At 46.0% G+C, this 15,317-nt stretch overlaps 1 protein-coding gene across 12 annotated transcripts in view; it reads right to left on the bottom strand.

Annotated features, from left to right (window-relative positions):
• Window positions 1-15,317, bottom strand: part of MYCBP2 (MYC binding protein 2) — a 2,065,574-nt gene that overhangs the window by 1,285,349 nt on the left and 764,908 nt on the right. For all 12 annotated transcript variants that reach the window (XM_086934832.1, XM_086934837.1, XM_086934835.1 and 9 more), the window contains 2 exons: window positions 3,757-3,888; window positions 2,943-3,121 (listed from right to left, as the gene is read on the bottom strand). In XM_086934832.1, coding sequence (XP_086790958.1) covers window positions 2,943-3,121; window positions 3,757-3,888 — 311 coding nt within the window. The remainder of the gene's footprint in view (window positions 1-2,942; window positions 3,122-3,756; window positions 3,889-15,317) is intronic.

Here is a 15,317-nt window from a genome sequence, read left to right as displayed (position 1 = left end):
ATATAACCAAATTGAGAAGATTTGTGCGACCACCGCCATCACATTTACTAACTTCAGAGGGACACTGGTGAGACCAAAAGGGACCACTGAAATCTGAAAATGCACTTGGCCCAACTTGAGCCACAGGTATTGCCCTTGGGACTGCAGGCCGGGATTATGAAAATAAGCACTCTTCAGATCCAGCGCTACAATCCAATCTCCTGGATTGACAACAGATAAAACCTGGGCCAGTATAAACAGCCTCAATTTTTCATTTTACAGGAGGAAGAGGACGAATAATTAATATAGGATGAGGCCTCCATTAGTCTTCAGCAACAGCAAATAACAAGAATAACATTCAGTCTCTATTTTTAATGCCAGAGGCATTTCTATGGCTGCTTTTTTGAAGAGAATCTAGACTTCCGGCTGCATAATAGACACATTGTCCCCTTAAAGCTGCTCTGATGTAGATGGAATATGCAGTGGGTCAGACAAGAATGGCAAAGCGTAACCCTGTTGACTATGTGGAGAATCCAATTTTTGATGTATTGCTCTGTCATCCTTCAACTTAATAACTTAAGCTGTCTCTGAGAGCAAATTTACTCGTATCTCCACTATGTTTCCTTCCCTTCCCAGCCTCCTCCCTCCATGATCCTATGGCTGCCTCCCCTTCCTGCACTGCGTGGAGCCAGTTACCTTATGGTTTTTGCATTACATTTTTTTGTACATCCCACCATTTTGAGATAATTGCTATCGGCTCCTGTGACCTGGGTCCTTCTTGACGGTTTCGACCGATTCTCATTTCTGATGGTCTGCTCCTTTGTTCTTCTGACTGACCTTTTTCCTCTAGTCGACCCTCCCCCCCCCCCCTTTTAGGTCTCCAACACACCTCCGTTCCTATACTTTCACCAACACACAGGATTTTTTTTTAGATTATTTGTCTCCAGCCTGTTTGTTTGTTCTTTCACTTTGACTGTTTTGTCTCCCTTAAGTACTTTCCCCCTTGCCGGTCTACCTGACTTGGTATGCTTTCCTTACCCCTTTTTACCATTACCCCTCTACCTTCCCTGCCCCATTGGATGTGTGTTTTAACTATGCTGGGCACTAATAACTCATTATTGTTTGATAACAGTTTTTTCTCCTATGTTATACTTTTGCTCCCGTAACTGATGTCATTTTTATTTTTTGTAACTTGTAACTCGCTGATCCTCAGGTAAAGCGTCTGATATCTCCGGGTCTAGCCAGCGCTATAAATAAAACTCTGCAAATAAATAACTGAAACAGGCTTGGAAGGTGAAGGGGAAGGGTCAGAGTACCGGGCAGTACGTTGTCCTGCTTGCCTGGATGTTGTGTCCTGGATCCCCGACCTGGCCACGAAAGGACTAAGGGTCTGTTGCTGAGGTGGTTTGCCTTGCCCACGTTGTTTATTGCCTTGATATTGTAAGCCATACTCCTTCCAAAACATGAAAAATGACGGAATTTTGGGGGATACTGCTGGGCAGGCACACAAAAGCAGAGGCATTGTGCTGAGGCCCTGCTATTTTTAAAGCACTACAGTGACAACTGATTTGACTTCAATGAGAAGTGAACAGTGAAATGGCATATTAATGATGCCTGGACAAACTCCAGAAATCCTGTGTATTTCATCCACACGTGTTGCTAAAACACCACACTTCTACTGACCGTCCTGTCTAGGCAGTTGGTAGCGTCCAGTCCTGAATGGATTACATACTTTGCTGTATCTTGGTCATCCTGAATGATTTGTTCTAAGTTGGACCAGAATTCATCAGAGGCTGCTGGCAAGATCTTGCTCACTATGTTCCACAATAAATGTGATTGTCATCGAATCATACAGCTAGCACAGAAGAGCAAGACAGGCTGAGGAAAATATCCTCTTCCCAAATGCCTATATACATTTCGAGTCGGGGGAAACATGTTTGGGTTCATTCTACTTATTGGTGCTTGGACAACTAAGCTCTCAGGCATGGGTTGCTGAGTGAGGAAGGCAGGGTCACCTGGGACAGAGTTGTGTCGAGTATCTTGCCTATTTACTGACAGGCAAGAGCAAGGTCTGGAAACAGTGCTCATTTGTCCCTCTGTGAGGTCCTCATGTATAAGGTAAAAGTGGCTCTGTCAAAGCTTGACCAGGATGTAAAACCTCTGTCAAGTTATTTTGGACTTCTATGGATGGTACCTGCAAGTCTAAAAGTTGGGAGCATATACAAAATTATGCAGATCCACGCCCTCTTCTTCGACAAGAATCAGTACTTGTACACCTTTTCTCAGGGCTTGGAGACGGAGTTTGTCTTCATGGTCTGGGTTCACCTTGAAGGTCATCAAGGTGCAGTCCTAGCAAGACTTGGAGTTGTGCAACAATCCTAAACACCAAAGCCATTCCTCTTGGGGAAAACAACAGCCTCATCCATCACCTTAGCAGGGGGGCACAATCCCTACATGAATTCTGGAGATGTGAATTCTGCGAGGAGAAGGTTGGACAGGATGTTCACAGATTAGATTGCTAAAACAGAGCTGCACATTCATAGTAAGGGACTGCTGTTAGCGTGTGTTTTCCCCCAAGAGGCTACGTTCTGATCTCATTCACAGTGGAGGTGGGGATAACTGCTAATGGAACATTAAAATCATCAATTACCACCGCATGAGTGACTGAAAACCTTGACTACAAAGTCTTGCATGAGGTGTAAAATTCACATTTCCTTTCCTCAACATTCACAGGCCCATCATATGTACAACAGTGGTACAGAAAAAATACCATGTGCCCAAAGAAGAGCACAGCAGTTATGCCCTAATAAACTATCCACCATTTTACATCCACCCAAAACAAACACATTGTGCCTCAGAAAATACAACACTGAGTTGGTAAATCTAGCAAGGAGGATATGCACTTGGTTGCTAGGTTAGTTACATTGTAGAGCATGGTTAGGAGAAAGTGGTCCCATGCTTACCTGTAATAAATGATCTGGGGGATTTGACCCCGTGTTTGGTTTGTGCCATTGCTGCTCAGACTACAAGTGCTAAATGTAAATGTGACCGCATCTGGACACTGGACAGTGGTCATTCCTCCATCCCCATTTGCAGTGCGGCTTCCATAATTGCGCAAGCGGACAGCATACTTCACATTTTCCTTGAAAGAAGAAAAGAAACTACATAAGCAGGCTAGAAATGCCATTAATTACCACACAGCAAAAAGACAATGGTAAAGCAAAGCATTTTACTATATGTTAGTAGATCTATTCAGAGCAAGTGAGTAGAATGAAATACTGGCTTGACAAAAATAGTTATTCTAACATGAGATCTTGGAAAGATACTACCTCTGCTAGGGTAACCCATAGTTAAGGTTGCTAGATTCTAAGTATAAAGATCCCTTCCTTCTCAATTGAGAAATTAATCTAGTAGTATGAAAAGCAGTACCAACGTAGCATAAGGGCCTCCAAAACACCCCAAATAGGAATGAAATGTAAAATAAATATGCATAGTTTTTGCACAATAACTCTTTAATGTATAAAATTAAAACTATATATGTTTGCGTCAATTTGGTACAATTTTTAAATAGAAAAGCACTTTCTTATAGACTTGCAAAGTTAAAGTTGTCTAACTGCACACAATTGTACTTCAGTTTCTGAAGAGTAAAGAGCAGCCAAAAATATCCCAGTTAGTACAAAATATGCATGGAAATAAATATACAAAAGATGTATAGAGAATATGCTGCAAATGTGTGATTCTTGAGTAGTTCGAGTTAAAAAAATTATTTTGATTTACCTTTAAAGGCACTGCTTTCTCAAGGCGGATTTCAGCAATATCGCTGGGGGAATCATCAGTTGTGTAGGTTCCTTTAATTAACTCCAAGGATGTCCAGCGGTGAGAATGAGTTGAATCTCCAGAGTGCTCACTCTAAAGTAAAAATGTCATGCTTTTTAAGTCTTTATTTTGCAAATGTTCATGACACTACATGTAGAAAAAAATAATTGTTTTTGTAGCGATTTATTAGCATTTACCAACATCAGCACTTAAAGGATTTACAGCAGAAACCTGGCTGTTGCATCCACTCCTGGCACTACTTCTTATCTTTCACTTTTCCTTGCTCTCTGAATACCTTCTGTGAGAAGTTGGCCTGATATGCAGTGCTCACTATTCTAGTGATCACTATGTATCATTCCAAACGACCCTTATTGATGATTGGTTGTAAGTCAACCTTCTAGACCAGCTATCCTAGTAGCATGGACAAGAGCAGTCTTTAGGCTAAACTCTAGAGGGCGTGTTAAGCCAGCTGTTATACCATCACATATACCCCTTGAACACCAAGTGAAAGGACACCACACAAGTTGTTATGAAAATAAAAGGATATTTATTTATAACAAGTCTACCCTGATCTCTTTATGAGTCGTGGAGCTAAGCACACAACAAAACTCTTAAGAAAATACTTCAAGTTGCACAATTTACACAAATGCCTGAGGGGCACGAAAAACCATATACTACAAAAGTGGAATGCGAAATACTAGCAGGTAAGTAACAAGATCCAGAGGCTTTAGGATCGCTAGGACTACACTACTGAACCTTCAGGTTAGGAGCAGGAGGCCTAGGGAGATCGGGTGCAGAGTGTGCACTCTCACGCGGGATGCGGGACAAAGTCTATGGATGCTAGATTTTGTAAAGTTAATGTTATCGGACGAATCCGACTAGTTAGGCTGAAAACGAAAAAGGATCTGGACACTTAGATAGTGAACCTACGTTGGAGCACCGAAATGCTCAAGTTACCTAGCCCAGGGGCTGCGGCTGCATAGGGTTCAAAAGACGTCGGGAATCCTCGTTACAGTCTATGGAGCCTGAAAGAAGAAGTTGCTGGCAGGCGACCTTTGATGAAGTTCGATGTGATCCAAGCCTGGATCGATGATGGAGACGACCTGAAAGCAGAGGGGACTCAGTTCTTAATCACTAGCCAGTGATTAGGTGGGCACCAGGGTGGCACCGGATGAAGTCACCTCGACCAGGTGAGTGGGCAACGCTGGACTCTGCTGTCCCTCGGACCAGGAGGCGTTGTCGGCGACCAGGATGGAGGTGCGAGCTGTCCCACGAAGGTGTCTGCTGTCGGCGATGCTGGACCCAGGATTGGGGCAACAAACCTTGGCAAAGGCAAGCCCACGCGGTGGACTCAAGATGGCGTCTGGAGTGGACCAGGAGGGTCCGGGGTGCTCTTCTGTTGAAGGGGAGCAAGGGCCAGTCTGGGGCAACCAGACCAGCGATGGAAGTGTTGTGGTTCGTCGTCAGGAGGGCCACAAGCCAGCAGACAAGTAGCCGGACAACGCGGTGAGCAGCAAAGAGCAGGAGGGCCCCACGCAGATCTCGTGGATGCTGGGGGGCTGGACTTCGGTGCTGGAGCTGCTCAGGGTTAGGGATTCTCAAACCCCAAAGCACTCACTCGAGGATCCCTCGGCGGTCGTGCTGGATAAGCGTTGTGCAGTTTTGAAGATGGACGGTCCCTTCAGGTCTCGTCACACCCACGAATCTCAGCGTCGCTGATGATGCAGGTAGAGTTCAGAGGTGCCAGGGAATCCGGGTCTCGTCGAGCTGGGCAGTCTTGATCCGGAGGATGGACGTGCAGCAAACCGCATGCGCTTAGATGGTGCCCGCTGGTGCAGGGTAGCTACTCCTTAGCCACAAGGGAGAGTCTTCTGAAAGGTTCAAGAGTTCTTTCGTGGAAAGTCATCAAGTTTCAGAATTATCTAATTTGGGAAGGGGGCCCACTCCTACCTTTATACTAAAGAAAGGGGCTGGCAAGCGACTAGGTCCTGCCCATGGGTGGGACCAGGAAGGGGGGTGGTTACACCCCTATCCCCTGTCCGGACTTTCCCCAGCTCAGGGGTTGGTGTGCCCCTGGAACTGGTTCAAGCCGGCATATGCACAGTGAGCACCGGGGTGCAGTCACCTTCCTCTCAGCCCTGCCTACCTGGGATACACAAAACCCTGTCTGGGATGGTGCTAGCACCGCCCCTGACAGGAAACCCTTTGTCCAAGCTCTCCTCGCTGGAAGACTCCCAGCAGCAGGAGGTCAGACTTGTGTCTGTGGTGGCAGCATTCATTTTGTGATGCTGAGGCGCGAGTTAACTTTAACCGGGGTTCACAGTTACATACATGTTGTGTCCCTCTAGAAGGGTGGAATGCTAACCCCGTCGCCAGAATTGGCGAGGGGTTAGTATTCCAATTCGTATGACACCTTACTCGACATGTTTTGATAAAGCGATACCAGAGTTGGCAAATAACCGCGAGGATTATAATGCAATTAAGAGTATATGGTACGCGTTATCATAGAACAGCCTTTAGGGCTTGGTTCCGCAAACGGGCTCAGCTCAATCCAGAGCACCATCTCACATGATCCCAAGCACTCTGCCTTCAGGATTGTTAAGGCCTGCCATAGGAGTGACTGATAGGGATACATGTGTCCATTTTAGGGTTAGATATAGGTACACTATATCTAAAGCAAAGCGTGATTACACCACCTTGCCCCAGCTGTCGTGCAGCCAGTGGTGTCAGATTTAGATGGCCAGCCAGGGGTGGCATAATACATGCTGCAGCCCCTGGTAGGCCCTGGGTACACCTATGCCCTGGATACAGAGACTGATAAGGTAGCCCAGTACCAATTGGTAAATGCACCTAAGGTACACGTGTCAATTTAGAGAGAGAACAGCTAGGCTGTAGGTCTGATTAGCAGGCCCACAGCCAGGGAAGTCGTAAACCAGTGAAGCAAAAAGCAAAAATCTGGGGTGATCATAGGATTGCAGACCCTACTCTCCTACACCTTCCTCTCAATTACTGTTAACCACCAGCATGCTACCTTAACAAGGCAAAGCTGTGGTGCTGGTGCAAGGTTGGGCACTGGGAACACCATAGATTTGGAAGATTAAGATTATGAGTTCAGATGTCTCTTAGATGGACGGTTGTGAAATACCATATGGGGGATTATTTAAAGAAGGATTGACAAAAGAAGGTGCTAAAGGAAAAAGGAGGGAAAAATTAGCTACGGCACAATGTAGCTGTGTTTGTCCAGTACTCGTCGGGAAGAGGGACAGTGTGATTAACATATAACAAGATTAAGATATATTTTAAAAAGATGGCATGTGTTTTAGTACAGAAATATGGTTTAATACATGCAGTAACCTTTTAAAACCTTAGTAAAAAGTTGTGTTATGACTCACAAAATGGTGAGTGTTTCTGTATCCCATTTGAAAATGTAATATAAAGAATTTATTTTTTAATAGTACTAAAGGTACTTCACTCATTTGTGTGTCCATCGCCATCTACTGCCAATGCGATATACGATTACAAAGAAACAAACAAACAGGATGGTTTCAGCAGGGATAGCTTGCATTGACCAGACAAGCATTTTGTAGAAATGACCTGCGCATCATCCTGGAGCTGGTGCTGAGATAGATCGAATTGAGGAAAGTTGATGGGGAAACCAAGGCATTAAAATGCAGATTTCATTTGTGTTTTGGGTAAGCTAATGAAGCCACATTGGCAACAAAGTGGGAGTCCTGAACTATTGGCAGCAGTGCATGCAAATATCTGACATGGAAAGGATGCTAAGTAGCCTTTCCTTTAGCTGTATAAAAGAGCCTAAATGATTTTCACATGACCGCAGCCCACTCAAAATACAGCTTTTGAGCCAATGGGCTACCTTAGGGTGACTACACCCTCTATATGACCACTTCCTCTGGGAAGTGAGCATAACCCTGACCCTAATAGGCTACATTTCTCCAACACAACATGCAGGATTCTAAAAAGTGTGGTCTGCATCAGCTTCCCCACCTTTAGGGGTGGTGCTGGCTAGGTATGGGCACACCTCGTAATCCAACTAATTTTCCTGACTGTCCTCCCGCCAAAAAGTGGGGACAGGACAGGGGACTGGCATCTTCAAATATCTGGAAAGGCCCGAGTCCCATTTCAAAGGAGGCATGAGCATTTAAGTTTCCTGCCCTGGAAGGCCGTTCCTGCTTGGACAAGGTGTGAACACCTCTGCCCAGAGCAGGCTTTGTTCTCGTACTCTGAGAGCGAAGGCTCACACCCCAGGAGGCCAGAAACCTGTCTAGTGGTAGCAGTGTGTTCAAGACTAGTCAGTCAACACACTAGCAGTTGACAGGTTTTCCTGGGACAGCTCTTTGTTCTTTATTAACCCCTTGTGTGCTGCCGTCGGCCGACGGGAGCACTACCTCGCTAGTCGGCCCGACCATTTTGCGGAAGTGCCGTACTGCCGTGAAATCGCAGCTGCAGCAAAGGGGTTAATAAATCCGACAATGGCATCAGTGCGGGTTTATTAAGATAAGATGTTTGGTACCATAACCACCATGGGGCTAGGGAACGCGTAATGATGACTGTCTCACCCATGCACTCGTTTTGGCTTCCCTGGTCACTTACAATGTCTTAGAATGGACTTAAGACATTGCAGGGTCATACCTGCTCAGGCAGATATGTACATGCCTGGGATATAGTGCACCCTGCGTTTGGACTGTAAGTGCTGCTATAGGGATGGCTTGCCTATATCTCATGTTAGGCATGGCACACACAGCTGTGTGCAATATCGACTCTACGGTTTGTAAGCACCAAGGCAAGCTGCCTGCAATAGCAGCCTACATGATCTTGGTGAGGGGTCCCTAGGGTGGCAAAACTTGTGCTGCAGCCCTAATGGACCCTCTTCAGTCCCAATGCCCTAGGTACCAGGGATACCATTTACTAGTGACTTAAAGTGGGGCTGAAGTTATGCCAATTGTGGAACAATCGTACAGTTTAGGGAAAGAACACTGGTGCTGGGGACCTGGTTAGCAGGAACCCAGCGCACACTCATTCGAAATTGCAAAGTGGAGGATAGCAATGTCAAAAGACCGCAATTTCTTATATTGTGCTATGGAGATGTTGTGCCAAACAATGGTTCGATGGGCTTTCAAGGATTTTTTTTTTAAATACTGGCCATATAACAGATTGCAGACATGGGATCAGAATGGAAATGCATGGCTAACGTTTTTGTCGACTGGAAATTAAACTATCATTCTTGATCATATTTAAATGCAAGTGGCCCACATAGGAACCCTATCTATTTTTCGGATAAGTGATTTTCCAGAGCATGCCAGTGATACTGCCTCAACTAGTGGAGTGTGCTCAGACACTGAAATGAGAATCTGGCAGATACTGAAGTTGGGCAACTTCACACAGCATCGAAGGCACATAGTCAAAAACAAAAAGTAGTAAGAAAAAAGGCATTGTGCAGTTGAAACTGACAACAATTTGAAGAAAAAGATACACGAGTCCTCAGAACTACTTTTTCACTGGACAGAATACGTGCTGGAGGCACAACCCCTGGCTATAGTAATGACAGCGAAGAATAAGGTCTTCCAAGAGAAATTTTTCACCTCAGGTGTTAGCAGTCCCAAATAACTTGCGCCTCAAACTGGCTAACAGCAAGTTCTGTTAGTAATAAAGGACTCACCGGGATTCTGTATGCCCAAGTGGCTGTCTGTTAGATCATAACAGTGACTACGATAAGAAGCAGGCTCTTTATGTGGTGGACCAAAATGAGGTACACTGTATATAAAGTCCAGGCAAACCCCAGTTGGATGAAAGAGGCACAAATGATAACCTAAATGCTCTCTTTTGTCGAGCCGGGTCTGGTGGCTTATTTGACTAATGCAGCCACTGAAGGGGCATGTGTTCGACCTCATGGTCAGAGCTTAAAATACCGGCGGGTCCACTCAGCCTTTCATCCATCTGAGGTCGATAAAATGAGTACCATTGAGATGGGTAACAATAAACATCTGTTATTCAGTGACTTGAGACCCTAGCTTGGGTGATACGTGCGCTTTACAAATACAAGTTATGTTATTTTGTGGTGGTGTGGGCGAGACGGTGGTGCTAAGCATTTATTGCACACACAATGGCAGGGAGACAGTAAAAAAAAGAATCTAACACCAATTTACAAAAATTAACAGATTTGAATATGAATGTAGATACTAAGATCATCGGAATCAGTTAAGTACTTTTCAATTCATAAATTTACACAGGTTTCAAAAGTTAACAGTGTAATATCAGGAGCGGTAATATTATCCTATGGGAGAAAGACATGTACTGCATTCAGGCACTTATCAGTGACTTATGGGACTGTTCTACTGGGCTTAAGGTGAGTATGGGGCAAGGTCCAATGCCACATGAACAGATCACCTAGGGAGGCTCTGGGGCATCCAGATGCAGAGGTGTATTATGTTTATTTTTTTTTGTTGGGTGCCCCATTCACTTCAATTCGGAACGGTCTGGCCAGGAAGACGCTGCAAGCTGGGACTACGCGCCAGTCCAGGGGTAACCCACAGGGGGGCTCAACCGTTTAGATGCTGGGGGAGGAAGGGACACGGTTGGTCCACTTCTCCTCACGCTGTGGGGTTCAGGTGCAGTGGTGTATTTAGTTTCGGGTTCGGTGCTAGAGTCACTCACGGTTGAAAGGGGCCTGTAGAAAGAGGCTACAGGTAACGACTAGTAGTTCAACTTAGCCAGACCAAAGGATGGGTTCAGCTCTTGTGAGTCTCAGGATCCCGTTGGCACAGTCACGTCCCTCGAAATCAGGCTGTGGGGCGCAGGTGCAGAGGCACTTTAAGGTGTCGGAGGCTCACTTTTTGTCTCTGTTTTGCAGTACGGGGCAAACAGGACAGCTGGGCCACTCTCGATGTGGGACTCACTGTCCTTGAACTCACTCGACATGCAGGTTGGTCTCCGGTGTGGGCACAACAAGCCTTTGTTGCTGCAAGGGTTCCTGTACCCCAACTATTGATGTTGTATGGCTTTGGTCAGTCCTGGGGTCCCCATACTTGGTGGGGGGACAGATATGAACTGTAGGAGCACAGCAACCTCTTCCTGGGAAACTGCAGTATCGGTAGCCGTGGTAAGACGGTGAACCGGACCTTACTTCTTTGGGTCCTGCGGCTGCAGGGGCAGCTCCTCTACTCCAAGAGAGTTTATCTGGCGATTGGAGAAGCAATTGTAGCCCTCTGGTTTTCTTGGAGTCTGCACAGAGCAGGATTAGTTAGGTTCTCCACGAGGGTCGAGTGCAGCATGCAGACCAGCAGAGTTGGTGCCAGGTCAGAAGTTGCTCCTCTGTTCTCGGGCCACGCCTTCTTTGTCCACCTTTTTGTCTGTTGTAATCTGAAGTCCTGGTATCAGGGGGTCCCCTAAATTTACAATTTAGGTGCGTTACCCATGGAGTCACTACACCCGCTACATGACTACTTCCTTTGGGGAGTGGGCATCACCGTGTCCCAGAATTTCTATTTCCACCACACACATACACAATGGTGGAATTCCTATCTTTGTGTTCACTTCAGGCTGCCCACCCTAGAGGTGGGTCCAGCCTGGCAGTGCAACACTCCTTCTGCATAGCTAATTTTCCAGTCTGTCCCAGTGCTAACTGGGCCCTGGTTAGGGGGTATCATTTCCCCTGTCTGGGGAAGCCTTGAGTCACATATCAAAGGCAGCAGAGGACTTTGAAGCCTCCTGCCTCGTTATGCTGATTTACTAGCATTCCTTGAGGAGGAGGAGGTGCAAACACCTACCTCCAGAGCAGGCATTCTGTCTGACCTCAGAGCATACCTCTTAAGGAACTGGACCAGTCAGCCAGCACACTGGAGGGCTAGTAGGGTTCAGGGGGTTCCTCTAAGGTACCCTCTGGGTGCAGGTATTATTACATTCATCACTGGAAACAGTATGGGTTAATTAATATGAGGTGTTTGATACCAAACATGTGTTTCAGTGAAGCCCTTATGTAGCAGAAAAACTCGTTTTGATCAGTGCCCAGGACATACCTTAACATGGCTTCCCTAATCACTTGTACTGTCAGTAATGAAACTGACCAACAGAGGGGTATTCTGCTCATGCAATGTTATCACATTTAACATAATGCACCCTGTCTAAGGGCTGCAAGTCCTTGTGTAGGGTTGACTTATAAATATTACATGCAGTGATGATGGACATGGCACACAGGCAGCGGTGGCACGCATTGTTTAGGGGTTGGGGCGGGGCGCAAGGGGTGGCTGCGGGAGGGCAGGGGGCAGCAGGATGTTGCACGTGGGGGGGCTGAGGACAACCATAAACTTACCTTGAGGCCGGTCGTGCGTCGCTACTCCAGCTCTCCTGTCTCTGACTACAGGAACAGGAAGAGGGCAGCCAGGCTCCCTTCCCTAAGCCAATCCGCTTAAGCCAAACACAAAGCTGCAATGCAGTGTTGTGATTGGTCTGAGTGCCGTGACACTGTGTGGAGAACAGGGAAGTGCACATGACTGCTATGGGCGGCCGGAGAGCGCCGACCAGTCATTGCGCACTTAGGAGTGGGCAACCCACTCCTTCCCTTCCCATGTTCAGTGAGCAGAGCAGCACCGCCAGCCGCCCGCCAAGCAGCAGGCCACGTCACGAAGCATAAAATGATAATAACTTGTTGTTATTATCATTTTAGGTTTCTCTTCTTCACACTGCAGTGGGGTGACACTCCTCCATCATAGCGGAGGAGTCGCCCCTGCACACAGGTGTGTGCTAGGTTTTGTTTTCACTTTTTAGAGCACCTTGCCACACAGTCTTCAGTGGCAGTCTCTATGAGTTTGGTGCTGGGTCCCTTAGAAGAACAAGATATGCTGAAAATTCTAGGGGCCCTCTTTAGTACCTATGCCCTAGGTACCAGGAGTACCATTACCAGGGGCTTTCAGAGGTGCTAAAGACCATGCCAATTGGGGATCAATTGACCAGTTACATTGTTGGGGAAACGAAAATTGGTCCTGGGGACCTGGTTAGCAGGAACCAGATAAACTTAATTCAAAGTTGCATCAAATACCAGGTGGAATACTACAACAAAAACCCAGTTTCATACCCCTATTTCGATGCACCTCACCCACAAAGGCAATGAAAGGAATCTTTTCTTAGCACACACAAAAAACAAAGTACTGTCTGCTAGCTCCTGCGTTGTGCAGTTGCCTGAGTGAGTTATTTAGAAAGACTCGGAGAAAGACAAAGGCTAGCTCTCCAAGAATCAACCAGGTATTCAAACCATGTGACAGTGGGGAGGAGTGCAGACTAGCCTCTTTAATGTCCACAATAAATAGAAGAAGGCTGATGTGCGCAATTAGAGTACGATATTTAAGCCACATGGTGGCCAACACACTGACAATACTTTCAGGGCTGTTCCCAGTTGTTTGCAGCACAGGCATAAATTAACTTTGTCAAATATTGGACAGCCCGATAGGAAACCACACTTACTCCCCTTTCAAGAGAAAATCATTTTGCTCCTGGATTTTCTACTAGTAGATACACTAGTTTAATAGGTCTACTCTTCTTGTTGAAGCCCAGAATGTGGCAGATCGATGGATCATGCAATGGATAATGGCTCTCTACATTCATTTTTCTAGCCAGCAAGTTGCTGGGAGCAAATGCCCTCCCTCTCTTTCAAAGGTAAAGGGTTTGTGGCCAACCAACACTAATGCACTGAAAGGAAGGATTTTTGGGCCAGAAAAAAAACTTTTAACTACAGCATGTAAACGTGGACAGGCTAAACTGATGTGTCCAACAAAGAGTTTCTATGTCTGCTGCAAATCCACTACTCTAACCACAAAGCGCTGGTTGACAGTTTGAGAGAGCTGGACCTCAACTCACGGCTGGCATGAAAGACCATTCTGAAGATCGATCACACACATCCAATCCCCTTGCTGAAGCTATGGATATATTAGGTGAAGAGCCAGCATTCAGAACATTTCTCGGCGTATGTATTTGTTCAGCTCTCTTAGATCATGAACTTAGGTTAGGGACATTAACTCCTGTTTCAGGCCTTACTTTCACACCAGAAAGTACCGGGAATACATTCTCAACCCCTTGGATGACGAGAAACCTCTTCTATTGCCTCTTTTTGCACCAAGGTGGTGACTTCTGATTGCAGAAGAGGTAGTTGGTATCGAATATGCTACTTACCAGTATGTATCTGTTCTTGGCATGTAGGGCTGCTGACATTCATATCTTTGCATAGATCGCCGCCTAGTGTTGGGTCCGGATGATTGCACATTGTTGTCCTAGAAGAGTCTTCGAAGTATCACGAGATAGGTGGCTCCTCCCCTGGACTACAGTGCGCATGGGCATCCCCTCCATCCTCAGATTGTTTTTCGCCATTGTGGCAGAGATGGAGTGTAATATAGTGAGTGATGTCCATGCTACATAGTAATTCTGAATGCTACAGTTGCTACAGGCGCCGGGGAGGAGGGTGGGCGATATGAATGTCAGCAGCCCTACATGCCAAGAACAGATGCATACTGGTAAGTAGCATATTCGGTTCGAGGCATGTGGGCTGCTGAATTCTTATCTGTGCATAGATTACATAGCAGTCTCTCCTGTTAGCGGCGGCTGCCCGTGCCAGCTGCACCAGTCTGAAAAAGAGTTTTGAGAACAGCCTGTCCTACAGCTGCCTACTGTTTAGAATGCACATCTACACAGTAGTGTTTCGTAAATGTATGTGTGGTGGACCATGTGGCTGCCTTACATATCTCTTCTAAAGGAATATTCCCTAGGAAAGCCATAGACGCACCTAAATTACGTGTGGAGTGTGCTTTTGGTGGAATGGTTAGTGTGCGTTTAGCCTTAGCATAGCAAATCTGCCTGTCTATATAGTGCATTAGAGCCCTTTTGACATCTAGTGTGTGTAGGGATCTTTCCGCGACATTTTCAGGATTAGGAAAGAAAACTGGCAGTTCTATGGTTTGGTTCATGTGGAACTGCGAAATCACCTTAGGCATAAATGTAGGGCTGGTGCGTAGTACAACTCTATTATGAATGGCTCTTGAATGGTTAGTGCCTGGAGTTCACTAACTCTCCTTAGTGAGGTAATGGCTACTAGGAAAGCAACTTTCCAGGTCAGAAATTGAATCTCACAAGAGTGTAGAGGTTCAAAAGGTGGTCCCATCAATTTGGTGAGGACCACATTTAGGTTCCAGACTGGTGAAGGTGGGTGTCTGGGAGGGATCACTCTTTTTAAGTCCCTCCAGAAAAGCTTTAATGGCAGGCACTCTGAATAGTGACAGGTGCTGCCTGTTTTGAATATAAGCTGCTATTGCGGATAAATGTATCCGAATGGAACTGTATGCCAGATTGCATTTGTATAAGTGCAACAAATAACAGATAATGTTTTGAATAGATGCATCCAGGGGGTTAATGTCATTGTTGTTACAATATATGACAAACCTTTTCCATTTAGCCGCATAGCATGCTCTGGTTGTGGGCCGTCTTGCCTCCTTGATGATATTCATACATTCTGGCGGCAAGTT

This window comes from Lissotriton vulgaris, chromosome 8 (genome assembly GCF_964263255.1).
Source record: "Lissotriton vulgaris chromosome 8, aLisVul1.2, whole genome shotgun sequence".
Lineage (NCBI taxonomy): Eukaryota > Metazoa > Chordata > Amphibia > Caudata > Salamandridae > Lissotriton > Lissotriton vulgaris.
This window is presented reverse-complemented; position numbering and strand designations above follow the sequence as displayed.